General features: G+C 43.6%; 5 protein-coding genes across 11 annotated transcripts; 4 read left to right on the top strand and 1 right to left on the bottom strand.

Moving 5' to 3' along the window:
- Nucleotides 1-10: 10 nt before the first annotated feature.
- LOC114793533 (enoyl-CoA delta isomerase 1, mitochondrial-like) lies at nucleotides 11-2,311 on the top strand. Its single transcript, XM_028985418.1, has 7 exons — nucleotides 11-130; nucleotides 398-523; nucleotides 596-723; nucleotides 862-1,008; nucleotides 1,093-1,214; nucleotides 1,288-1,466; nucleotides 1,853-2,311. Exons 1-7 carry the CDS (start codon nucleotides 91-93, stop codon nucleotides 2,017-2,019), a joined length of 909 nt encoding a protein of 302 aa, XP_028841251.1. The 5' UTR covers nucleotides 11-90; the 3' UTR covers nucleotides 2,020-2,311.
- Nucleotides 121-5,076, top strand: LOC114793534 (enoyl-CoA delta isomerase 1, mitochondrial-like). Of its 2 annotated transcripts, none has more exons than XM_028985420.1 (7): nucleotides 121-130; nucleotides 3,370-3,495; nucleotides 3,675-3,802; nucleotides 3,906-4,052; nucleotides 4,153-4,274; nucleotides 4,353-4,531; nucleotides 4,667-5,076. In XM_028985420.1, the coding sequence occupies exons 3-7, from the start codon at nucleotides 3,686-3,688 to the stop codon at nucleotides 4,831-4,833; spliced, it is 732 nt and encodes a 243-aa protein (XP_028841253.1). In that variant the 5' UTR covers nucleotides 121-130; nucleotides 3,370-3,495; nucleotides 3,675-3,685; the 3' UTR covers nucleotides 4,834-5,076. The 2 variants fall into 2 exon arrangements, with proteins under 2 accessions (XP_028841253.1, XP_028841252.1); XM_028985419.1 differs by lacking the exon at nucleotides 121-130 and adding an exon at nucleotides 2,970-3,051.
- An 85-nt stretch (nucleotides 5,077-5,161) lies between these two features.
- On the bottom strand, nucleotides 5,162-8,851 carry dnase1 (deoxyribonuclease I). Of its 3 annotated transcripts, XM_028985423.1 has the most exons (10): nucleotides 7,473-7,586; nucleotides 7,017-7,100; nucleotides 6,700-6,838; nucleotides 6,508-6,596; nucleotides 6,334-6,420; nucleotides 6,144-6,259; nucleotides 5,922-6,034; nucleotides 5,597-5,751; nucleotides 5,426-5,519; nucleotides 5,162-5,224 (listed from the first exon to the last, which is right to left on the bottom strand). In XM_028985423.1, the coding sequence occupies exons 2-10, from the start codon at nucleotides 7,052-7,054 to the stop codon at nucleotides 5,177-5,179; spliced, it is 879 nt and encodes a 292-aa protein (XP_028841256.1). In that variant the 5' UTR covers nucleotides 7,055-7,100; nucleotides 7,473-7,586; the 3' UTR covers nucleotides 5,162-5,176. The 3 variants fall into 3 exon arrangements, with proteins under 3 accessions (XP_028841256.1, XP_028841257.1, XP_028841254.1); XM_028985424.1 differs by lacking the exon at nucleotides 7,017-7,100; XM_028985421.1 differs by lacking the exons at nucleotides 6,700-6,838; nucleotides 7,017-7,100 and having other exon boundaries at nucleotides 7,473-8,851.
- Nucleotides 8,201-11,936, top strand: naa60 (N-alpha-acetyltransferase 60, NatF catalytic subunit). 2 transcript variants are annotated; one of them, XM_028985426.1, is made up of 7 exons: nucleotides 8,201-8,404; nucleotides 8,660-8,775; nucleotides 8,852-8,981; nucleotides 9,583-9,679; nucleotides 9,849-10,083; nucleotides 10,255-10,441; nucleotides 10,716-11,936. In XM_028985426.1, the coding sequence occupies exons 2-6, from the start codon at nucleotides 8,666-8,668 to the stop codon at nucleotides 10,409-10,411; spliced, it is 729 nt and encodes a 242-aa protein (XP_028841259.1). In that variant the 5' UTR covers nucleotides 8,201-8,404; nucleotides 8,660-8,665; the 3' UTR covers nucleotides 10,412-10,441; nucleotides 10,716-11,936. The 2 variants fall into 2 exon arrangements, with proteins under 2 accessions (XP_028841259.1, XP_028841258.1); XM_028985425.1 differs by having other exon boundaries at nucleotides 8,202-8,404; nucleotides 10,711-11,936.
- Nucleotides 11,937-12,506: 570 nt separating this feature from the next.
- Nucleotides 12,507-24,828, top strand: carhsp1 (calcium regulated heat stable protein 1). Of its 3 annotated transcripts, none has more exons than XM_028985615.1 (4): nucleotides 12,507-12,731; nucleotides 20,409-20,652; nucleotides 22,203-22,325; nucleotides 24,088-24,828. In XM_028985615.1, the coding sequence occupies exons 2-4, from the start codon at nucleotides 20,453-20,455 to the stop codon at nucleotides 24,248-24,250; spliced, it is 486 nt and encodes a 161-aa protein (XP_028841448.1). In that variant the 5' UTR covers nucleotides 12,507-12,731; nucleotides 20,409-20,452; the 3' UTR covers nucleotides 24,251-24,828. The 3 variants fall into 3 exon arrangements, with proteins under 3 accessions (XP_028841448.1, XP_028841447.1, XP_028841449.1); XM_028985614.1 differs by lacking the exon at nucleotides 12,507-12,731 and adding an exon at nucleotides 13,336-13,455; XM_028985616.1 differs by lacking the exon at nucleotides 12,507-12,731 and adding an exon at nucleotides 18,722-18,794.
- The last annotated feature ends 25 nt before the right edge of the window (nucleotides 24,829-24,853 follow it).

Below are 24,853 nucleotides of genomic sequence, written 5' to 3'. Positions count from 1 at the left end.
CTGTTTATCGGCCAATCGGCGCTCGCTCTTAGCGTTGCTGCCCGCCTCCCCGCGCTCCGGAGCGGAATCTTGTCCCCGCCGCTGACCGAGATGGCGTCCGTGCTCAGGCATTCCGCAAAGTTCACCTCGGGTACGTGTCCAGTGTGCACGTCAAACCGATTCCGCGAGGCTCACAAATGCCATTTTTGCATATGGGCGATTTTGCTGCTTAATGTGACAACTGTGTCTATTTTAAGACCCACGCTGTGCGGTCAGGTAAATTGGGTTAAAGGTCACGTCGCTTTTTATTCGTTGAGACCTGCCTGATCTTCAGAGTGCAAACGTGCCGAAATGTTCGCGGTTTGCTCGAAGAACGCTGCGTGACCGCTAACGGCATCAACGCGCGACTAATTCACAGGGATCTCGTCGTCGCTTGCTGCTTGTGCCAGAAACGGGACCGCTTGTGCTTTTCCGTGCCATGCCTTCAGGCACAGGAACTCCTCAACTTCGTCCAAAATCAGAGTGGATCTGGACAGCAGCACTGGTAATAACTGTTCACGTTCTGTGTTCTGTGAACGGGCATCTGTGCAAGCATGATGCGATACTGTCATTGCAGGTGTGGCGGTGATGACTCTTCAGGGTCCCCCGGTCAACAGTATGTGCATGGACTTCCTCACTGACTTTGCCATCAGCATGGAGAAGCTGGAACTTGACAAGAATTGTAGGGGGCTTATTCTGACGTCAGTAAGTGTCCCTATGACCTCCCTTCCAAGGTGACTGTGGTCCCTGCATCAAAAGTGTAGCGAGAACTTCAGTCGCTGTAACAATAAGCAAAATTTTTATATGCTGTCTGGATGATGGATCTAATACGGTGCGATGCAGGCGGTGCCAAAGGTCTTCTCAGCAGGTCTGGATATCATGGAGATGTATGGCAAAGGTCCAGAACATGCCACTGTCTTCTGGAGGGCTGTGCAGGAGATGTGGTTCAAACTGTATTCATCCAACATGGTGACAATTGCAGCAGTAAATGTGAGTGGCATTTAAGGATATTGAAATAGAACAGAATGTCTTGCCCTTTGTAAGCTTTTTATTCATTTTATTTTTTTCCATCAGGGTTCAAGTCCTGCTGGAGGCTGTCTGCTAGCCTTGTCAAGTGACTACAGGATCATGGCTGACAATCCTCGCTATGTCATCGGCCTTAACGAAGCACAAGTTGGCATTGTTGCTCCTTTCTGGTGAGGAAGGATTCATTGTGGAATTGTTGATTGTGGAATTCTGATATTTTGGATAAATTGGGTTGTGTTCCAGGTTGAAGGACAACATGGTTCAGACTTTAGGCCACAGACAAACAGAGAAATCCCTGCAGCTGGCTCAGCTGTACAGTGCACCTGATGCACTAAAGATTGGCCTTGTGGATAAACTGGTCCCTGAGGAGAAGGTTCTCTCCACTGCTACTGAGACCATGGCTAAATGGTTTTCCATTCCAGGTTAGAATATTTAAGAGTCTGTCATGATGCATGATCATGATGTTCTTGTCTCAGCAGTTCCAGTTTTACCTTTAGTCTAATGTATCTCTGTAATGATGATGTTGGGGGCATTTCGGGCAAACTTAGATAAAAACGAGATCTCTTTTATCAGTTCTTTCTACTGGACTTTTAAAAAAAGGACTTTACAGGCTTAATTTTTTTGTTTTTAATTTTTATATATGGATGACGAGAGATTTATTTACCTGTTATTGGTGGCCTGGCTGATCCAGTCACATTCTGACAGGTCACAGGCCTATAGCATACATATTTACACCTTTTTCTGGCCACATTTAAATGCAAAGCATCTGATACATATTAATTCTTTACACTTTTCCATTTTTTTACAGACCATTCCCGTCAGATTACGAAGTCCATGATGAGAAAGCAAACCATAGACAAGTTTTTGTCCAACAGAGAGACTGATATTAACAATTTTGCCAACTTTGTCACCAAAGATTCCATCCAGAAGTCCTTGGGAACGTACCTGGCTAAGTTGAAGAAGAAGAAGGCCTAGAAGTCTAGGGCTAGGGCTTGTAAGGTATCTTCAGTTGTAAACTTACCTAACTGTTGCTGGAGGAAGAGGTATAAAGTCCACACCTTTGTTGGTGTGTTGAACCAGGCCCTGACAAAAAGACCATGGATGTAAATGCCTGTAAAAAAAGCAATGAACCAGTGTTACCACCGTAAATGGATTCATGGTATCACTTGTTACCAGTGTTGTCTGGAATTAGTTTATTGTTTTGTTTTTCAAAGAAACACTGATTGTAAATAAGGCTCTAAATAAATAATACAAATGCATAAAAAGATCTTGTTTCTGTTGTTTTGCTGGACATTTTTGTTTATTACACATTCTAGAAATCCACTTGAATGTTATATTATCATAAGTTCAAGTTGAAGTATAAAACCTTTATAGTCAAGTGCATAATAAGTACATATCAAGGATTCTGCCAAATATAACACTACTGTGGAGGGATACACAATTATGTGTTACTATTTATATTGATCACTGTGGCTTTAAGTAAAATGATTGCAGCACACTGCAGATAAATGTGTCCTCTGCTTTTAACCATCACCCTTAGTGAGCAGAGTGCAGCCATGAAAGGCGCCTGGGGAGCAGTGTGGGGGGACGGTGCTTTGCTCAGTGGCACCTTGGCAGCTTGGGATTCGGAAACCTTCTGATTTCAGGGCTGCTTCCTTAACCGCTAGGCCACCACTGCCATTGGCACCACTGGCCACCTAATTTTAATGGCTTTATAAACACAAACAACAGACTTTTGTTATTTTTGAAGTGACAACTGTCTCGTACATCTAAATTCTATTCGTCTTCAGCGTGTGACACCAACAAATGACACCAAATCACAATTCCTGCCTCCATCCGATCCTGGATCGGTTGCCCCGCCCTCTAGATGTGACTGCATGATAAGTGTCCAATCGGCGTTTGGCGTCGACGTCGCTGCCACGCCCCCCAGCCCTCAGAGCGGAAGCTCGTCTGCACCTCTGACCGAAATGGCGTCTCTGCTCCGGCGTTCTGCAAAGTTCACCTCGGGTAAGTGTCACATGTTGTTTCCGCGCCATCCATAAGCGCTTGTTTTTCCGCATTGCATGCTGAAGCTTCACTTCGCGTCCACGCGTTTGTGTCCCATCTTCATCGTCGCAGGTCCGCGTACCTGGTCGGCAAATTGGGTGAAAGGTCATGTCCTCTTTTATTACAGTAGGCGGTTAATATTTGATCAGCCAACAAACACAATCTGATTGATCCCATGTAAACACCCCGAGATTTCCTTAATAATGAAATTCTGTCATGAACAATGTCCACTGACAACATATTTTTTTACACTTAACTAATTAACGCAATCATTTGCAGGGTTGTTGTCCTCGCTTTCTGTCTGTACCAGAAATGGGAGAGCTTGTGCTTTGCCATATCACCAACTCAACCACAGAAACTCCTCAACTACATCCAAAATTAAAGTGGACCTGGACAGCAGCACAGGTAAATACGTTTCTGTAATGAAGGTGTGCTCTTCATACTGTTGTTTCTACGAACTGAAAGCTCTCAATGGCAACTCAAATTTCTTTTCGTGCATTTATATAATCTACTAACATGTGTGAACAATGTCACTGTTAAGTGTCTGACTGTACCGTGACCGAGACCCTTCTGTGTCTATGCAGGTGTGGCAGTGATGACGTTTCAAGGTCCCCCTGTGAACAGTATGAGTCTGGACTTCCTGACTGAGTTCGCCATCAGCATGGAGAAGCTGGAGCTTGATAAGAGCTGCAGGGGGGTGATTTTGACTTCGGCAAGTGACCGAAGACAATTTTGTTCTGATGGGCATTCTTCTGTGCTAAAGAGTACTTATAACCAGGTAGCAACTTTAATAGGTGTGATGTGGTGTCATACAGGGACTGCCTAAGATCTTCTCAGCTGGCTTGGACATCACTGAGATGTATGGTAAAGGCCCAGAACATGCTGCTGTGTTCTGGAGGGCTGTTCAAGAAATGTGGCTGAAACTGTATGGCTCCAACATGGTGACAATTGCAGCTATAAATGTGAGTGGGATTAAAGGCTGGTCCATGTATAATGTACAAATGCATTTCTTACTTGACTAGCTGCACATTTTCTGTTGTGTGTGGCAAATGTAATGGACAGGGTTCGAGTCCCGCTGGAGGCTGTCTGATGGCTTTGTCATGTGACTACAGAATCATGGCTGACAATCCTCGCTACAGCATTGGCCTGAATGAAACACTGCTTGGCATTGTTGCGCCCTTCTGGTGAGAAACCGATGCTTTAGATCAAATCCGATTTTTCGTCCTGTGTATACAAACTGATTGCGCTGGATTGTGTTCCAGGTTTATGGACACCATGAATAATACCATAGGCAACAGAGAGACTGAGAAAGCCCTGCAGCTTGGTTTACTCTACAGTACATCTGATGCTCTAAAGGCTGGCCTGGTGGACGAGTTGGTCCCTGAAGAGAAGGTCCTCACCACAGCCACCGAGGCCATGGCTAAATGGCTGTCTATTCCAGGTTGGTTGTGTCTAAAACCTGATAAAATCATTTGTCAGCCCTTTGTAGAGTAATTTGAGTGTTTTGTTCTTGTAAAATCTAGATCAGATTTAAATGCAAGGCATAATGTGGTGTTTGTGTTTTTTCATTTTTCAGACCATTCTCGTCAAATTACAAAGTCAATGATGAGGAAGCAGACGATAGACAAGCTTTCCTCCAACAGAGAGACTGATGTTAACTACTTTGTCAAATTCATCACCAAAGATTCAATCCAGAAGTCCTTGGGGATGTACCTGGCTATGCTGAAGAAGAGGAAGGCCTAGATTTCAGGCCTGGCTAATGCTGTGTAAACCTGCCTATATAATAAGTGTTTTTGAAGTCAGACGTGTCAAGTTTTTGAACAAGGCAGCTATTAAATGAAAGACCTTTGTATATAAATGACTGTGGTGAGCCAGTGTTACCACCAGCACTTGCATGTATGGTGTCACTTCTTACTAGTGTTCGAATGTGTTTGGTCTCAAGGAAGCATTACCTCTAATATAAATGCATAAGTTCTCCCAGTACCTCTATTGTGGAACATATTGCAGTTTCTGAAAGAACTACAGTAGAAAATAACTGGCTATGAGTTTGTTTATTCATTGAAAATTGAAAGTCCGGTACAGAGGTTCATAGGAGTTTTACTTCAACAGGGAAGTGATCACTGACAGCTAAAGCCTGGAAAACACAATGTATTGGTAAGAATGCAATACAGGGGTTATGTTTCCATTAATATATATATGGTGTCTTGCAGTACAGGTGATTGCAATTTTTAAATCTAATTCTTGAGTATGTTAAGTACATGTTTGAATTGGTCATTATATGTTGATCCTAGAATTCAATATTATGTCATAAGCCCAAAAAAAAAAAAACCCTTACCATCTCTTGGCTGAGCCCTAGTGCTGATTCAAATTCAAAGACCTTTGCCGAGTTGGGTGCAATACCGCTCATCATATCAGCAGTAGCCACAATCCTGTGTGGACAGGAAACATTTCCCATCATTTAAAGCCCTTTGATTTACACCATCATAGCCATTAAAAATTTCATCACCGGTCATATGGGCATTTTGTGTGAGTCACGGTGGTGTCTGCATCATCGGTGATCAACCAATGGTAGCTCTTGTCAGTGAAGAGTCTGATCTGTTGCCATTCGGAGTCAAGGATGTAGTCACAGCCAGCATTGAAGTCACCCAGTAGTATGATATCCTGATAAAAATAATTAAATCAATGGCTATTAAAATGCACTGAGGTGTCATAGAACATTTGATTGGAAGAGATTATTTGGCCTACAAAAGTGTTGGAACGCTAATTATTTATTGTGTTTTACAATCACCAATTGATGAATTCTAATCATACGAGGGTGTTTGTTACTGTACATTAGTCTTCCACAGATCTCTTGTATATGCTGCAACATCATACAGGGCATTGACTTCCTTCACAGCCAGTTCTGGTGATGTGTGTTGAGGGACGAGGGCAAAGTTTTTCACAGCTAAAACCCAAAAAAAGCACAAGATATTTTATGCAAAATTGCATTCTGGCTTTAATTTATGATTTTTGTTCTGAGATTCATTTTACATTGAAAAACATCAACACTATACCTGAAAGCCTGGACGAAAACATGACTACGAATGGCTCCCTGCTGAAAGTGTCTGTACCACATGACTCACACCCATCGTCATACGTGAAGCTTTTGATCACAGACACACTCTCAGTCCTTTCCAAAAAAAATATTGCCATCGTCACATTACTTTTCATTCTACATCCAAAATGGAATGTACATCTTCTTACCTGTACAGAAAGAGGTATCTCTCCTTATAGCTGTTGCTTCCCAGTTGCTCGCTCACAATGTAATCATACACATGAGGGGATGGAGCCCTAAAAAAAAAAATTATAATAATAAGTTGCATATCTTTGGTAACATCTATCAGACTGATTTCACTATCCTGCCGCATGATTGCATACTTGTTCACATGTTGCATCAGTTTTTGGGTGGCAGTTAGGTCACTGTCTCTCACTTCCTGAATCAAGATTATGTCATACCGATGCACAACCTACAAAAAAGCGGAAAAAAAACAACAACAAAAACAGAATAAATCTTCGCACAAAAAAGCTTGGCACAAAATGTTCATCACAGGATGTTCTTCCCGGACTCACTTCTGAGATGATATCCATTAAGGTGGAGTTTGAGGCTTTTTTGTCACCAAATGATCTGATGTTGAATGCACTAAGGAGCAGAGAGTCACTGAGCTCCATGCAAGCCAGTAACAGCATGATTGCAATTGCATCCTTCATTCTAAAAATCACCAAATAATACAAAAATCATTGTAAAAAGTCAAATACAGACTGCACATTGCAAATTACGTGACCACTGTTGTGCAAAAGATTAATTAAAAAAATTATTCACACTGTAGTGATATAGTAGCAGCAAGAACCGCTAGTTTTCTATGTTTTCTGACTGGTGGAAGAACTACCTGCTCTTCTGCCGAGTCCTTCTCACTGCTGTCAGCATGCAGTCTGTCCTAAAATGCTCTTTAGTTCGTCACCTCAGATCTCACCTCAGAGCAAGAAGGAGCAGGTTTTATTTAAGCTGCAGGTACGCGGCAGGTAGTTGGAATATGTTGGATGCAGGTGCGCAAATAAAACCTGGCTGGCCTCATTCTGCATATCCCGAAAGATATGGGGTCAGGGCGCTCACAAGTCAAACAGTTCGGAATTGTTTTTGGATCCTAGGTCTGTTTCTCTGTTATTTTAGCCATGAGAAACTAACAGGTGCCATGATAAGGTTGGATATCGAAAAAATGGCTTGAACGTTTGACATTAAAAAACAAATTCAGTCATTTCTTATGATCTTATGTTCACATAAGTTTTATGTAACATTTTTAGACTTAGTAACAATATTAGTGTGCTTGAGTTTATGTTGTACTGACCATGCATTGTTTTCCCAGTACAACTCTTTTGTTGTACCAGTATTGCATTAACTGCCTGTGCCACGTTCCAGGCCGCACGGCGGTGTGACAGGCCTCCAGGGTTGTGAGTTTGAGTCTATGTGGAGTTTGCATGCTTTTCCCCTTTTTCTGGCACTGGTTTCCTCTGGGTTCTCCGGTTTCCTCCTGCCACACAGGCATGAATTATTGAAAAAATCCACTAATTTGAGATATGTCTGTAGAGGTGTTATGTTAAATTCAAATTTTATTTGTCACATACAAAGTCATACACGGTATGATATGCAGTGGAATGTGTTTGCGACCCTCTTTAGACCTCAATGTTGCACATTTTCAAGTGGAACCAATATGCAAATATTGCAAACATAACAAAATATTACATATGTAATATTTTTTAAACATGTGTTTTAAATATGTGTAAAAGGAAGGGTGAAGGTGTGCAAATGTGTAAAGTGAAAGTAAAGTGAAAATGTGTGCAAAATTGAGTCCAGAAGTGATTGAAACTGCTGGATTGTTTTAAGAGTTCCGTCCTATGTAGTGTTTTTGTTGTAGTGTAGTGAAGTTACGTTCCCGAAATTCTACAAACGTCGCACAGTACTTAACTCAGTAATAAATTCTGACACGAACCCACGCAGGCCGTGTGCGGACGTAGTAAGAGCGCCATTTAGCGACGGAAGTCCCCGCCTGAATCGAAACTTTTACCCAGAACGAGGCCGACTTCCGGCAAGAGCTCCAAGCCGGAAGTTTACTGTTGCTAGCAAATGCATTCGCGGAAGCTGCGGGAGTCTGCTTTTGCATGCCTGAGCTCCAGATTGAGGCCGCGATCCACGACAATGCAGCCGCTGATCTGAGCACCGCCGGCGCCCGCGAGAGGAAGGACCGTCGCCAGCATTCCCGTCACCCAAACGCAGAACAAGGCGGGTTCCGCAGCGACTCCCGGCCCGTCTAGCTAGCGGCGAGATGGCGGTCGCGTCATTCTCCCGATCGTGGTGCACGGTGGTGCAGTAATACGGCGTTTGCCGGCGTGTGGGCCATCAGATTAACTCCGCCCCGTGTTACTTATTCATCCGATCGGGCATCTCCAGCGGTCGCTGCACGACGGTGTCGAGCAAATTTAGTCCGATGCAGTCCATGCCGTCTTATCCCGTTTCGTTCTCTGTTGGTCGTTACAGGCGTGAATGACAGACGTGGTGCCCCCCACGGCTCTCAGTGAAATCCAGCTGCGTCTTCTCTGCCAGGATGACATAGACAGCGTGAAAGTGCTTTGTGGCGACTGGTTCCCCATCGAGTGAGTTCTGCTGCTCGCCTCTCCCCCCTGGGCGTCAGGGCCGGAGTGACCCTGCTCTCTGACTCTGTGCTTCCAGGTACCCAGACTCATGGTATCACGACATAACCTCAAACAAGAAGTTCTTCTCCCTGGCCGCCACCTTCAAAAGTGGCATTGTGGGGATGATTGTGGCTGAAATCAAGTCACGAACAAAAGTCCACAAAGAGGTACAATTGCTTCTTCGTTAAATGCACTGAATGTTGGTTGGGCGCCATTTAATGTCAGTATTTCAGTGCCCATTGAGGTTGTATGAGTAAACCCACGAATATGAGAGCGTAAAAGAGGAATAGATGGGAACCTGTTACTCTTGCATTGCGGTTTTAGTGGAGCTGGTGCTGCATGCTTCATTTTTATTTTTAATGATTAATTACTCTTTCCTGTAATTGACTGACTGCGCTGCAGAGGGATCGTCACTGCAGGCAGTTTAGAATCTTGACACGTCAGCACATACGATACAAGTTCCTCTGCAGTGAATCTGCGACACATTGGCTGAAGACACATTAGCTCTGAAGTGTTGCAAATAACGAAACAGCATATGGTGTTTCTTAAAGAAGAAATGACTTGTGAAAATCAGCTAGGTTCTTTTCTGTTTTATTTACAGTGCCTGTTCTGGAAATAAAATGCCTGAATGCATTGTTATAATGTGTGTGTGTGTGTGTGTGTGTGTGTGTGTGTATATATATATATATATATATATATGTGTGTGTGTGTGTGTGTGTTCATGATTGAAGCAGTTTTAATTTTTCTGACACTGTTGCATATTTACAGGATGGAGACATTCTGGCATCTAGCTTTCCTGTTGATACTCAGGTTGCGTACATCCTGAGTTTGGGAGTTGTAAAGGAATTCCGAAAACATGGAATAGGTGAGATGGCATAGAAATGACGCAACAAAGCCTATATTTTAATACATTTAAGCTTGAATTTTATAATGAACATACATATTAGTATGTGCTTATACTGTACGACTACGTTATTATATGTATATGAATGCAGCCTAATATTTATATTAATGCACAAGTTTGATTTTTCCAGGTTCTCTGTTGCTGGACAGTCTGAAGGAGCACATCTCCACCACCGCCCAGGATCATTGCAAGGCCATTTATTTACACGTGCTAACCACCAACAATACTGCTATTCACTTCTATGAGAATAGAGACTTTAAACAGCACCACTACTTGCCATATTATTATTCTATAAGGGGAGTATTAAAGGACGGCTTCACTTATGTGCTGTACATCAATGGCGGACATCCACCGTGGACGATCTTATATCCTTACACTTTTTCTGCCATGCTGTGTAGTGGCCAGTTTGGGTCAATGAGCTTATTTTCTATCATAATTGCCAATTATGCATATATATCATTTTATATTTTGGCTGCCTTTGTCACTGGTTAAAAAACAAATTTGTGATGCTTCTCTACCTTAACATGTGTCTCTACTGACTATATTCAGCACATAGGCTCGGCTCTGGCCAGTCTGAGCCCATGTTCCATCCCACAGAGGATATACCGGCAAGCACAGAGCCTTCTCCGCAGCTTCCTCCCCTGGTCGGGCATTTCCTCCAAAAGTGGGATTGAGTACAGCAGAACAATGTGATGAGGGATGGATGGATCTACCTTCTGTCAGGTCAGCCGCTGGGGCAGCTTATAGTTTCTTTCCTTCCAGCTTTGAATTAAAACCCCTTTGGCTTGTCATACTGCTGATCAGAATGTGAGTTGTGTGTAGTGTGGCATCCATGAAGTGACTCATCTCTGCACATGTTCAGCGACATTTATGCCACAACTTGGCGGGGGGGGGGTCTTCTCACATTTAGAGTTCTGGAAAAAAGGCTGCACTGCCAGATTTTTCATTGAGTTTTATATTTTCTCATTGTGTTTTGTTTTTCATATTATCAGAACAGAAGTTCTTCCTTTTGCTAGAGTCCTGTTAATGCCGGGGTGGACTCGATGGATCCATAGTGACTGAAACTGGGAGCCTCCTGCCAACATGAAGATGTATCATATCTGTGCATTCTGTGTACTCTGATAATGCGTGGTCCGTTGTTGCCTGCCCTCTCATGATTAACTCCTCACTCGGTTTTGTTTGCTCTTTTTGTAGGAAATCTCTGATTCATTCAGATTTTAATCTATCAAAAGTTTTATATATGCATAATGATATTAGAGGTATAAAAAAAACACTAAGATGTTTGAAACGATTTCTCTTAATATATTTCATTGATATTGAGTCACTTTTTTGCATGTCAGGCCGGTGTCACCCATCGTTCAGTAGTCTGGTTGTGGTCCAGCCTCTTGACAGACAGCGTTTGTATATAAACATATGTAAATTATTTAATTTTTCAATATGCAAAAATATGATTGCAGAACATTTTAACACATTGTACAGCTATGTATTGGTAGTGGAACCTTTTTTTTTTCAGTAAAACTCACATACTAGTTCTGGGTCTGACAGGAACTATGCCTTACCCAAAAATACTTTTTTTTCATTCCAGCATGTAGCATCAGGACTCACCAGTTCTCTTGTAGGGCACTGCAAATTGATGAAAAATGTGTTTGGGTCCCCCAGCAAAGATTTGTCAGACAGTTCATAAGCCTTCATTTTGACTAGTCGGTCAGACCGTCTTGAGAAATTGAGCACAAAATAGTCTTGATGAGGTGGAAATATCTGCGAAAGCAGCTGTCCAGATTTTCCTGGTGTGGCAGAATTCCATCATAAAGTGATCTTTTAAAAAAAAAAAAGTCTTGTTTTTATGTTTAGGAAGTGTGATGTTCAAGTAGAACCCACCGTTTATCAATCAGAAAACTTTAGAAAAATGGCTTTAAGAGACTTTGGCGCCCTCACCAGTCCTTTAAATGTCTGGAAAATTTGTTAAGCGTACAAATGGTCACATTTTATTTTTGGTTTTAACGTTAAAGCCCTAACAATATTTATTGTGTTTATTTCAGAGAGACTGTTTTGAATGGTCAGACCTCAAAGTTGACGTGAGTTAGCAAATCAAAAATATTGGTTCCCTCCACTTCCATCCATATATGTGTCTTGCATTTTTCCTATCGTGCATCTTCATGTTTATATGTGTGAAAAGCATCGGAATTAAAGAAATTACCTAATAAAATTATTTAAAAAAAAAAAAAAAACTGAGTGTGTTTTCCTTGCTTTTTTATGTGTACTCACCCATTTGATTTTTGTGTGATTGTCTTTGTAAAGCACTACAGAACAGCACACGGTGCCACAACGAAATGTGTCCTCTGCTTTTAACCATCACCCTTGGGCAGCCATGACAGGCGCCCGGGGAGCAGTGTGTGGGGACGGTACTTTGCTCAGCTTGGGATTCGAAACGGCAACCTTCCAATTTTGGGTCCACTTCCTTACCCACTGCTCAGAGTCTATCTATCTATCCTTGTCTGTCTAATTATCTACCACACTTGTGTGTAGTCCTTATCACTTTTGGTGCTGTCCCATTATTAAACAAAAAAAGATGAGGAGGCTGCAGGATAAAGACTCTGGACAGCTACATGGAACCCAAAACTATTGCAAAAATATATTCCCACGCTGATTTACTGGCTCTGCAAGTTTAAATTCCACCGACGGCAAACTCTCCCACGTTGCACCTTTAAAGCTCCTCCGGTGTTTTGTTTTTTTTTGCGTGTGTGCGTGTTTTTCCACACATTACGGTAACACGCACGGTGACGTCATCTTCCAACAGCTAAACACGCCCACTCCGGGGACACGCGCAGGATCTAAGCGCGATTCCGTCTCCGTCTACATTACTTACAAAAGCGATTATTTATACAAATCAGAACAGTTTCGTCGGATAACTTGGGATAAAGGGATAAAGAGACGTCGCCGTGCGCTTTACGCAGAGTAGCGGACCACCAGAGGACGGCGTAACACCGCGCGCTTCCTCCGAACTTGCAGGAAGGTGAGTAGTGATGCTCGGAAGCCAACAAGTCGAGGACGAGAAAGTAACTGCGACGAGCAGAGCGTGTCGGTCGATATTACTGTGTGTAGAGAGTGTGTGTTCGCGTGTAGTGTGTGTGTGTGTGTGTGTTTGTTTGTAGTGTGTGTGCGAGTGTAGTTTGTGTGTGTGTTTTTGTTTGTAGTGTGTGTGCGAGTGTAGTTTGTGTGTGTGTTTTTGTTTGTAGTGTGTGTGCGAGTGTAGTGTGCATGTGTGTAGTTTGTGTGTGTGCGCGTGTATTGTGCACGTGTGTAGTTTGTGTGTGTGTGTTTGTTTGTTGTGTGTGTTTTGTGTGTAGTGTGTGTGTGCGAGTGTACTGTGTATTGTGTAGTGTGTGTGCGAGTGTACTGTGTATTGTGTAGTGTGTGTGCGTGTGTAGTGTGCATGTGTGTAGTGTGCGCGTGTGTAGTTTGTGTGTGCGTGTGTAGTGTGCATGTGTGTAGTTTGTGTGTGCGCGTGTATTGTGCATGTGTGTAGTGTGTGTGTGTGCGAGTGTAGTGTGTATTGTGTAGTGTGTGTGTGTGTGTGCCGCCAACTGGACTGAAAGAGCAACAAAAGTAGCGAAGAAGCAGTAAATTGCAATGAAATATGCAGGAATACGACCTCGCGCGGCTCTGTGGGAAGTTGAACCTTCTTTATTTCCTCCACTGGGACGGAGGGCGCGCTGGTCCAGCAGCCCGGACTCTGGGTAAAAACGCACCCCGTGACCTTTAACCCGAGATCCTTTGTCTGCTTCTGTGGCTTTAAGCAGCCCAGCGGGCAGAGGTGAAGCCGCCGGTGTGTAAAATGGCTGTAGTAAGTTGATTCGCGTTAATTCTTTATTGGAATTTGAGACTGATCGGACCATATCGGTGTTTGCCATTTCGAAGTCAGATCTGCCAGTCACCTCTGGCTCACAAAAGTGCCGTTCCAACTGAGATGAAGCAATAATCAGGCCGTTTCCTCGTGGTCTTACACCAACGTCGATGGCGGTGACTCCTTCCCACCCGCCCCGGCAGTGAGCTTTTTTATTATTAGTGCTGAACACCTGAATAGCTTGTGTGTGTGTGTGTGTGTGAGAGTGATGCAATGTTGCTCTGCGACATAAAGCAGATGCTGTTCGCTGCACGCTTGTTCTAGGCCAGCCGTAAAAAGCCGCATCCTTTCACGGAAGGATAATGTACTTTGCACTTTTGAATTGCTAATTGTCAGGGGGACGTTTAGGGTTTTTTTTTCGAAGCACATCTTGCCGCAGGAGAACCTTTGTTTTACGAGTCGAGTGCAGGAGCGGGGGACGGAGATTGGCTGGGACTAGTTTTATAATCTGCTTAATAAAACACGTACAGGAAGCGGACCCGTAATCAGAAGGTTGCCGGGTTTCCACTGAGGTGTCCTTGAGCAGGGGTACCGTCCCCACACGCCAGCCTCCGGGCCATGTACCACAATGGCAAAAACTCCACCACTTTCACTTCACTTAAATCTTGAAAATACAAGTATTTTTAAATAAAATGCTTTAAAGTGTTTTCCACTCCAGTCTTGCTGCTGTAATAACCCACTGCTTCGTGGACCAAGCTACCTGATACCTTGCATGCCCACCAATTTAAGTCATTGGGCATAAATTGCATGCCCAGTATATACGAGAGAAATCGATTTTTGTTTACTGACGTGTCCCCGATTCCGGCTATGACAAGCAGCCATTAGCTTTATAGCACGCTTTATAACACGCTTTTCCCTGTTTATCTTTTACAACACAGATTAAAACAGTCTAGATGCCGGCAAATATGCTGAGTGGTGAACCAGTAAACTGTGCTGTGCAGGTCGAACGTCCCTTGTGCTTCACATGTTACGTCCCTTGTGGTTAGCGGTGTTATCTGAAGTCACACACTGCCGCTTTTGGGTCGAAGTCCGGGGAGGAAAACGTAGAACGTGTGCTGAGCACCTAGACCAGTTCGGGTTGAATGTGTTCATGCAGGAGAGGCTCAAATATCAGTCAGTTCAACTTGTTCAACACGTTTACGTTATATATATAGTATTATAATTGTAATTCAAAGTGAGCCGGTCCATGAGAGGCACACGTAATGTGCGCGTTGTTTTTTTTACAAAAGTGGTGAATTACACATGGAAACTGTAGGGGGCGCTCAGGAGTAAAAATGCCTGATCTTCTGTAGTGTTGCAGCCCAGTTGGTCTCATTGGAACTAGTTTGGTTGGTTGAGTCTGCACTGGTTCTCAGCAGATGGTCATATGATCTTCAATTTAAAAAAGGCTGGCAAAAACGTTTTAGAACATGAGCATTCAACCAACACTTTCGGTTCCTGTTCCATTTGAAGATGTTTTCGTGGTAAGTGAAGTACTGTTGCGTAACTAATGAATACTGTTTTCCTCCCAATTTTGCAATACTTACCTGACTGTGTCTCTCACCATGAACATTTAATATCCAGGCTTGGTCATTTTGGGCTATTGGATGAAGAGTGGCCAAAGTCAGTTCATTTATAAAGCACCTTCAAACAACTGGTTGGCCAAGGTGCTGTTCAAGAGTCCATTTACATAAAACGGAGGACTAAAAGAATATATGATCTGTCATAAAATGAATCAATTAAAGGAAATAAGCTGCTAGAAGACACGACTCCTCGCCGTGTCTTCTCACCGCCATTTTTCATACAAACGACAGCGTCGTGGACGCAGAATACCGCTGGCGTCTGAAAGAAGTGTGATCACCTTATCGTCTTTCGTGCAACGATCCCCAACCTTCGGCTCTAATTCTGCAGGGATTGTCCCGTGATCCTTGTCCCTGAAACTAGGATGCCTCTGCCTGCTTATTTTTAATACGCACACCCGCTCCCCGAAGACGTCAGCAGGGCGCTTTGCGATCCTGTTGCCGTGTTACCTGGGCATGTCTGTGGCGGTGCCCTCTGCCCAGTCTTCCTTCCTGCTTCAGTCACATTGTTCCGAGGAATTCACTCAGTAAGTAGCGCGCTTCTGTGGCAAGTTTAAACTTCCGCAGGCTTGTGATCGACAGTCTCTCGTACGGACCGTCAGAACACGTTTATCAGGTCCATCGCTGCACCAGCACTGTCTGCGGGTCACGGCCGGACAGACAGACAGGCCGCGCCGCCAGCCCTGTAAAAGCAGCCATTGTTTACCATGTAAATAAGCAGCGAGAAGAAACGGGCGCTGACGACCTGCTTTAACTGATTGTTCCATGAAGGGCCTGTGGTCCAGAAACGTTCACCCCCACAGCCCCACACCCCCTCCGTGGGTTTGCTTCTGATGCTGGTATCACAGCGGTTGAATTTTAAAAACGAACTTTATGGGGTTTTGGCTCATGGTGTAGGCTTACGCCATAAATCTTGCTGGTTGGTTTGCTTCCTGGACCTGTGATTGATGCCTTCATGCATCCATAATTTTCGATGCATTTCCCAATGATTATGGCTAAATATCAGCATTTAATGAAAGTAGTAGTAATGTAGTGGGTAACTCGTCTATGAACCAGATACACAAAATCGCAGGTTCAAACCCCACTTACTACCACTGTGTCCCTGAGCAAGACACTTAACCCTAAATTGCTCCAGGGGGGGACTGTCCCTGTAACTACTGATTGTAAGTCGCTCTGGATAAGGGCGTCTGATAAATGCTGTAAGCGTAAAGGAAAAGCATAGACTCAGGCACATTTCATAATAACTTGGGGGATTTCGCCTTAAAGGACCAATTTTGTTTCATATTTAAATGCAATATTTATATTTATGTATGTGTGATTGAGCATATGCACCGTTTGTCTCGAGGAAAGAACGTGGACCTCCCAGCTTTGGCCGTCCTGTCAGCCGCACCATCACCCGGGTGCACGTGGCAGCAGTTCCACTTCCTGCGCGAACCTCTGATTGGGATTTAAATCCGTGTGTCTCAGCTTTCAGTCTCGGTACCCGATTGTCCCACATTCACATTTTATAAGGCTGATCGCGATCCCCGCTGGCTGCGGTATGGTCTGTAGGCTTCCTAATGTAATATTCATAAAATACAAAGCACTGGTCCCATTCCTGCCTGTCCTCAATGTCCAAAGCTCTGGACACTACTGATGACCGAATTATTTATTATTTTTACTGAAATGAACAAAGAATTAAAATGACTTGATGGGTCTTGCAGTTTATCCAGACCAGTGAATGAATTGTAATGTAGCTGTGTTTTTTTTTCTCTCCACAAAGAAAGTTAAGCTATGAAATGTAAAATATCTAAATAAAAATGTTTCTTTTGTGCATCCAATATTGTCATAGTTGCTCACGTTCCATGTTTTCTTATGTTTTTCCACTTTGGACGTGATATGTGTGTGGGTTTACACTGAACTGTCGCTGTTTGTTGAAGGAAATGATGGTCATATTTATTGAGAGCGGGGGGGTGGGTCATGTGACCGGGCAGAGCTGCTAAACAGGAATAGAGGCAAAATGGCTTCTTGTCTAACGTGGTTTGTATTGAATGAATGAATGTGTGTGTGTGTGTGTGTGTATACCCGCTGTCCACAAGTGAATGATATTATGGTTCTTTTCTGCTTGTGTGTTTCTGGAACATGTCGCACTGTTCTGCCTTATGATAGGCCGGACTAGCTGGCATTTAAACGCTTTCACCCTCCCATTGTTTAAGGTGAGGTCCAGCCTGTCTGGCAGCTATTTGCCATCGTCAGCTCTGGTTTTCAGCAGCTTGCTGTGTGTAAGGGCAGGAAAGATCCAGTTATGCCCCCGCTGGGCTCTTAACATGGGATCTGCAGCTAGTTTGAGTCTGACTCTAACCTATGACCCTTACTTGTTCAATCATTTATAAGGGCATGATTAAAACCCACCTCTGGTTAAGCCCATCTAGAAAAATAATATTGTAACCATAAATGGGGTAGCATAGCTGATGCATCTGGGTGTTAATGAATTAAAAGAGCAAATTGCAGCAGGAATCATGAAAAATTAAATCATCATTTTTTAGCATTGTTTTTCCAGTTATTACATTTCACGTGCTCATATTTTATAACTGTAATGTGAAAATTATCTAAGTGCAATGCCTGTGGATTTGTTTTATATTAGGGATGTCAAAATGAATGGCTGGAATTAAATTTTAAACATATATGTGTTTTCTCTCATACTAAGCAAACTCTGCAGAATTTTGATGTTATGTTGGACTCAGAGGTGAAATTTGAAGTACCAATCAGCTCCGTATTAAAAACTAGCTTCTTCTGGCTGAGACAGCTATCAAAAGTTAAAGAACTCTGCTCCCGTTTCCACTTTGAAATCTTAATCCATGCTTTTATTACGTCTCCTTCAGAAAACTGCAATGCACTATATGCTGGGGTGAATCAGAGATCTCTCGATCCACTACAACTGGTCCAAAATGCAGTGGCTTTAGAAAAAGTTTTTTCAAGTGCTTTAGAAATAAAACTGATACCGTACCCTTGCTCATACATGTAGGGAGCATTGCATAAGTGCCTTTGATATGCAGCATAAAATGTGTGTGTGTTTAATGGGCTTTCTCTCTCTGTCTCTCTCTCTCTCAACCATGCACACTCTGCCTTTTATTCATTCCCGTCCCTGTGGACTTTCTTAGAGACTGTCGACTTGGCAATGATAGGTTTAGTTTTGATCCGTCCTCCTGCCTCCTTTTTGCACTTGCAGTGAGCTGCCTGCTTTCCTTGTGCACATGGACACTGTCGTACGGACACTCCGCTAACGTCCCAGCTTCCCAAAATCCTTGTCCTTCTGAATGTCATCATCCACAAAGCCGTCATCGTTCCATTGTCTGTGCTTGCTGTGCTAGTTTTATTTTTCTCAAGCCTTTTCTGCCAGAGCACAATGTTTGCTTCAGTGCGCTGGGGACGGGAGAGGTGAAGCCTGTCCATGCACTTCTTCTAAAGAACAATGGCGCGGGCGTAATTGGGCCATGCTCTGAAACGGCCCGCTGGGTCCGCTGCAGCTTTAGGAACAGGCCGCTTCAGAGAACACACAAAGCTACGAATTAACATGTGGTGTTACGGATCGGGTCTGAGGGGTTTCGGTGATGCCTTTTTTTAAAGCACTTATGTAAGTCGCTCTGGATGAGTGAGCGTGTGCTGAATGCTGTAAATATAAATGTGGTTTTTGCTTATTGCGCTTCACCCTGCGTATCTGTTTATCGTGTAAATTTGATTGCAAATATTAGCCCATTTTCTGTCGGGCCCTTCTGTTTTCAGTAACCAGATATAAATATATTTCAATTTTTGGTGTTGAGCATTGTTATTTACAGCACTGTCACGTGCTTATACGTATCTATGTTCTGTAACTGTGTGTGCCGATACAGCCCTTCTTTGCACATTCACAAACTGACTGCTCCATCTAGGTGCTTCCTTATATGACACTAATTACTGATTTATTTGGAACAAAATATATATCCAAATATATTTTGCATAGTTGTGATAATCAAATCAAATTCAAGTAAAATGATTTGAAGTAAGAAGATTGTTGCTGCTGTGCTGCTGTTGTGGTTAAAACCTTTGACCCTTGATGGCCCATGCTTAATAGCAATAAGACTGATAAGCGGCACAATGAGAGGCTAAGTGTCCTCCCCTCCCCTTCCGTCCACAGACCCCCTGTAGTTAAAACAATGTTGTAATCTTGCTGTAACCCGAATGACCTGTCGGTGCTGAACGTAATTCTCCAGGAAATTAGATCTGGTCCGGGGATGTAACTTATCGGCATCAGGATCAACATGGTCAGACTACATTATGGGAGGACCTTTGTTCTCGGCCACCACTGGCACCACTGACTGCTGCACTAATGGAAGACATTTATTTCCGGGGGAGGAAATGGCCAATTTCTTTAATGTGCAAATTATTGATCAGAATGCCTTAATAATTTAAATGTTCATCTTTACAATTACATTAACACTGAATTTGGGAATTAAATGAATCTTTTAAATGGAAAAATAATTCACGTTCTCCAGGTACCTTCTGATTATGTGCATTAACCCACGTTGAGTTTCTTTCAATACTTGCCTGTGCTGTTTTGCATGATGAGGACATTTTCCCCCCTGAGAGGCAGATCCCAGCCCTTTTATCAGACTGTGTTGCCTGCTTTAATGTCAGGCTGCTTAATTAACAGCATGGTTGCCAGGCGCAGAGCAGCAAGTCAGGTTTTTGAAGTGATCTGGGTCGTGTTTCACTTTGGCCTTAAAGGCAAGCAAGTAATTAAGTTGTGCAGTTGAGTTACATAATCATCACGCAGCACACATTCAGCGACGAACTGAAACGAGCCTGTGGATCGTGTTATTCCTTATTTTGAGTTTAATCCGTCTGATTATTATTGGGAGGTTGCATATTGTATTACTTTTACTGTGTATGTATGGGGTGCAGTATGTAGGGGTGTATGTATCTCCACTAGGCCTGTCAGAATGATTGTATATTTGGCTAATTCCAATTATCTCTGCTGACCCCAATCATTTTGATAGGCTTTATTCATACGTAAAGAAAAAACTTGGGATTGTTTTTAACCCTGTAGTGTGGAGAATCATGGGTAATGTATTTGAAAATCCAAACACCACAGCGAAACTTGAAATCCCTATTATCGCACCCCGCATAGTGTATTTATTTGTAAGACTTCTATATATTTTGTACAGTAAACATGATATAAATTTTAACAGTTTTTTTTCCTCACTCACAGGTTCCAGTTGTTCTTTGGAAGACTACAATCCCCCCTCTCTCATCATGTCCTCTGAAGCCTCATCTCCTGTGCAAAGGCCTCGGCCCACCACGCCCCCGCTCTCCCCTGGGTCCCCTACATCCCCCGTCTCCCCCAGCTCTCTGCGCCTGCCCGCCTACCGCCACCGAGACCGCTCCCCTTCACCCATGGGTGGCTTCCTGATCCCCAGCCCCCTCCCCACGCGCCGCAACCGCACCTGCTCAGCGTGAGTCTGTCTGAGTGAGCGGGTGGGTGGGGTCTGACTTCTCTTTGTAAAGTGCAGGTTGAAGTGGAGAGTCGTAAATCATCATGGCTCATGTGAAGTTTGGTCCAGGTTAAGAATTATGGGCGGATTTCTCAGGGCGAGGGGCTTGCAGGACCCGCTCAGGGTGGGAAGGCTTTTGCAGGTTTTGTGTTCCTCTCCAAACCTGTTTGGTTCCTCCAGCAGACTGTGTCTTTTCAGAAATCTTCCAAGATGATTACAGATCACACCATGCAACATGGATTTAATGAACTGGTGAGACGGGTATGTAGAGTGAACGGTGATACCGCGACAAAACATCATCAGCACACTCAAGTGGTAAAGGTCACCAGGATGCGTAAAACGAAAATCTGGAAATCATTCTGTTTCTGTGTGCAGAGCAATGGGATTTGAACTTCGCAATCATTTTCTCTTTATTGCTATCTCACACGCTGCTATTCCTTCCTTTGCGTGTTGATGTCGTTTCATGTTGAATTTGTATTGGTTAGTCAGCAGAACACACTGTGAAATGGTCACCCTGCATTTCTGAAACTGTCAGAAAATTATTGCTGGAGATGAAGGACCACATGCAACAATAATAAAGGGCAACGTTACCCATATCGTACCCATATGGTAAAGGGGGGTGGTAGTAGCATAGCAGGTAACGCACTTACAATCAGTGCGACTTACAATGTCTTACTCAGGGACACAATGGTAGTAAGTATTATTTGAACCTGGGTCTTCTGGTTCATAGGCGAGTGTGTTACCCACTAGGCTTTTTACTCCATAGATGCTATTCTGCATCATCGTGATACACGAAGAATCTTTTATCACCTGTCACTAAACTACATGCTAGGCTCTATCTTTTTGGATGCTGGATGCTTTGGGGTCATCCCAGTTTTAAACTGAGAGTCTGGTCCCTGAGTGCTGATGTGGATGCGAATAACGTCGCTAAGATGTGCCTGGAGTGCAGGGCGAAAACAGCTGGATCTGGAACAGCTTAGTGCTGGACCACCAGCGGGACACCAGCTGTTCCTCTCTCACTGGCCCCGGCGTGCCGGGTTCCTTAGGGAACCCTCAGGGTTCACAGGTGGAAGAATGAGGTCAGCTGATGTCATCTGAAGCATATGCTGGTCACGCAAAAGCAAACTGGAGCTCTGCGGTGACCCAGAACAGACAGAACAAGTTCTACCGTGTTCGTGGGCTGATGTGTGCATGTCAGTGACGGTGTCTCTGTGTAACATAGGTGTAATTTTATTGTGAGATCTGCTGCTCTGACCTCAAGATAAGAATTCATTTTGTCACATTGAGGTTCTTTTTCTTTCCATTCAGCTGTTTGTTCACTCACACCAGCACAAAGAATGAAAATGCCCCTCCTATCCTGTCGCTCTGTAGGCCCGTGTTGTCAGCCCTGCGTTGTGTTACATCCATCTGACGAGACGTGTTAGACAAGCACGCTTCTGTGTGTGTGTGTGTGTGTGTGTGTGTCTGATTACTGAAGCACTTCTTTAACATCAACCTTCTTCCAATTACAGGTGTGCCCGTGCGTCTGAGGGACCCGTGTTCACCGGCGTCTGCAAGTGCTTCTCACGTTCCAAAGGCCACGGCTTCATCACGCCGTCCGACGGAGGAAATGACATCTTTGTGCACATCTCGGAGTGAGTGGGGTGGGTGTGGGGAGTGCGGGGCCGGGAACATTCGGCTGACAGCAGCGCCAGAAGTAAAGATCTTTAAATAAGAACGGTTTGTGTTCCTCTCCCATTTTTGCAATGTTATAGACTTAAAGGATAAAAAGAAAATGCAAGGAAGATGGCGTCTGGGCCTTACTTGCTTTGCTTTCATTTCAACAATGAAATTGAACCCGAAACATGGCTCTAGACTCCCGAGTTGTGCAGGTACAGTCCGTAATCGGCATTAATGAAGCGAAGCATTTCCAACGTGATCCTGGATCCACAAACAGGCTGTTCCTCGCTCATACGATGAGACGCGCCATCTAATCCTCCAATGAAGACTTCAGAGTTCACACGAATGGGGGGTTTAATCACAGAGCGCCATCGGGTCCTAGGAGACCGAGAGTAGGAGGCTGTGACAAGCCACGACGTGTGTGTCTTGTCTAAAGAGGCTTGTGCATGGTGTCTGGTTTTCTGCAGAAGAGAGTCAAGAGGGGTTTCTTTGATAAAGCCGCCACTTCATGTTATTTATAGGGATGTGTCTGTGTGAATATGTACATTTTGTGTGTGTGTGTGTGTGTGTGTGTGTGTGTGTGTGTGTCAACCATTTTTTAAGTGAGACCTGCCGACCTCCTGTGAGGTGCGAGTGCAGCTGGAAAAACGAACCTTCTCCAGATGCCCCCTTATTATCAGCCAGCCACTATTCAAACAAGCCATTATCAGTGACTGGTTTATGTAAAGGTCCCTTAATACTGTGTCTCTTTCAGCTGTGGTGCAGAATTACAGCCACTTTTATCCAGTCACACAATGAGATTTCCCCAGGACATGCCCTTTCGGTGTCTGTAGCTTTAAATGCTAATGAGGAGGAGAGAGGAAGTTGTGTGTTTTTCCAGAAAAAAAATCACCTTATGTCAACATAATCGGATAAATTCCAGCCATCTGAGCTGCTGCTCTCTGAAGTTAAGTTTAATGAAGTGATCGTCATTGTGCAGCACAGCACACGGTGTTCACAATGACCTTGGCACAACAGCAAAACTGCCATTTGGGGCAGTGGTGGCCTAGTGGTTAAGAAAGTGGACCCAATAGGCATCACGTGGATGCCTGGGGGGGTTGTTTCACTTACCTGGGGAAGCCATCCCACGAGGAAGCATTATGGGCAGAAGTAAAGCTGGCAGTGTAGTTTTTTTTTAATTTTTTTTAAATAATCTTCTGCCACAAATCTAAACATTGTTGCTGCCAAGTGCCATCAGAGAACAATGGCAGCAGTGTTCTCTGATGGCGGTGCCATGTTTCAGCAGGATAATACACTCTGCCACACTGCAAAATGATTTTAAGAACATAACAAGTTTGCAGCATTGAGTCAAGCATCTTTGAGACAAGCTGCTGCTACAACAAAACCTGTCCCTTCAGAGGACTTTTGGGATTCCATGACTCAACGGGTCAGGGCAATTTCAGTGGCAATATGGGATCCAATGGGATAATGTTATGGCGGATTAAATATAGGGTGGTAGCGTGGTAGTAGCCTAGTCGGTAACACTTGCCTATAAACCAGAAGACCCAGGTTCAAATCCCACTTACTACCATTGTGTGCCTGAGCAAGACTCTTAACCCTAAGTGTCTCCAGGGGGACTGTCCCTGTAACTTCGCTCTGGATAAGGGCGTCTGATAAATGTTGTAATTATACCAGTGTATTTTAATAGTAATGTGTCTAGCTGGAGACAAACATGTCTTTTTCCTTCTGTCCACTCAGCATTGAGGGCGAGTATGTCCCGATGGAAGGAGATGAAGTCACCTACAAGCTTTGCTCCATCCCCCCCAAACACGAGAAGATCCAGGCGGTGGAGGTGAACATCACCCACCTGGCTCCAGGCACCAAGCACGAGACCTGGTCTGGGATGGTGGTTGACTCATGAAGAGTCCCGGGTCACAAATGGGCTTTCTTACCAGGAACTGCCATGCTGAAGTTCTAAGTGGTTTGGATTGGAAACCAGGATTATTTTTTTTCCTGATATAGTGGTCACCACCTTTTCTAGTTCAGTGCTCTTGTAAGTTTGACAGCACAATATATTATATTAAATATATACATGGAAGCAGTTTCCTTTTTTTCTTTTGAGTATGACCATTGAAAATAATCCATTATGCTGCAGGTCATGTGATAGGAGGACATACTGGTTTTTTAGGCATCTAAAGAGTGCAAGCCATTTCCATACAGCCTTAACTCTACCAAACCTTTTTTTTTTGTTTAAGAATGGTTTGTTATCTGTTAATTTCTGTGGCAATGCATATTACAGTCAGCATTAGTGAAAATTAAAAGACATTAAATTGTTTTTTTTTTCTTTACCAATTTATTTTTTAGGACAATAACTTTTGATTAATAAATTGGGGTACAGTGGCAAATCACATGACCATGACTAAGAATACTACTATACTATACTACTATTTTTTCAATATGTAATGCATAACAAATAAATATTCAGTTCAATAAATAAAACTGGTTTCTTATATTTGCTGTTATT

This window comes from Denticeps clupeoides, chromosome 7 (assembly GCF_900700375.1).
Source record: "Denticeps clupeoides chromosome 7, fDenClu1.1, whole genome shotgun sequence".
Classification (NCBI taxonomy): Eukaryota; Metazoa; Chordata; class Actinopteri; order Clupeiformes; family Denticipitidae; genus Denticeps; species Denticeps clupeoides.
This window is presented reverse-complemented; position numbering and strand designations above follow the sequence as displayed.

Excerpts from the sequence above, each read along its gene's own strand:
- LOC114793533 (XM_028985418.1), top strand. The coding sequence starts at position 91 with ATGGCGTCCGTGCTCAGGCATTCCGCAAAGTTCACCTCGG. Across the intron at positions 524-595 it reads GGATCTGGACAGCAGCACTG|GTGTGGCGGTGATGACTCTT; the intron begins GTAATAACTGTT and ends CTGTCATTGCAG. Across the intron at positions 1,215-1,287 it reads GGCATTGTTGCTCCTTTCTG|GTTGAAGGACAACATGGTTC; the intron begins GTGAGGAAGGAT and ends GTTGTGTTCCAG.
- LOC114793534 (XM_028985419.1), top strand. The coding sequence starts at position 3,012 with ATGGCGTCTCTGCTCCGGCGTTCTGCAAAGTTCACCTCGG. Across the intron at positions 3,496-3,674 it reads GGACCTGGACAGCAGCACAG|GTGTGGCAGTGATGACGTTT; the intron begins GTAAATACGTTT and ends GTGTCTATGCAG. Across the intron at positions 3,803-3,905 it reads GGGGGGTGATTTTGACTTCG|GGACTGCCTAAGATCTTCTC; the intron begins GCAAGTGACCGA and ends GGTGTCATACAG.
- dnase1 (XM_028985421.1), bottom strand. The coding sequence starts at position 7,670 with ATGCCTGTGTGGCAGGAGGAAACCGGAGAACCCAGAGGAAACCAGTGC. Across the intron at positions 6,260-6,333 it reads AGATACCTCTTTCTGTACAG|GACTGAGAGTGTGTCTGTGA; the intron begins GTAAGAAGATGT and ends TTTTTTGGAAAG. Across the intron at positions 6,035-6,143 it reads GTTTTCGTCCAGGCTTTCAG|CTGTGAAAAACTTTGCCCTC; the intron begins GTATAGTGTTGA and ends TTTGGGTTTTAG.
- naa60 (XM_028985426.1), top strand. The coding sequence starts at position 8,666 with ATGACAGACGTGGTGCCCCCCACGGCTCTCAGTGAAATCCAGCTGCGT. Across the intron at positions 8,776-8,851 it reads GGCGACTGGTTCCCCATCGA|GTACCCAGACTCATGGTATC; the intron begins GTGAGTTCTGCT and ends CTGTGCTTCCAG. Across the intron at positions 8,982-9,582 it reads GAACAAAAGTCCACAAAGAG|GATGGAGACATTCTGGCATC; the intron begins GTACAATTGCTT and ends GCATATTTACAG.
- carhsp1 (XM_028985614.1), top strand. The coding sequence starts at position 13,356 with ATGCAGGAATACGACCTCGCGCGGCTCTGTGGGAAGTTGAACCTTCTT. Across the intron at positions 20,653-22,202 it reads CGCAACCGCACCTGCTCAGC|GTGTGCCCGTGCGTCTGAGG; the intron begins GTGAGTCTGTCT and ends TTCCAATTACAG. Across the intron at positions 22,326-24,087 it reads ATCTTTGTGCACATCTCGGA|CATTGAGGGCGAGTATGTCC; the intron begins GTGAGTGGGGTG and ends CTGTCCACTCAG.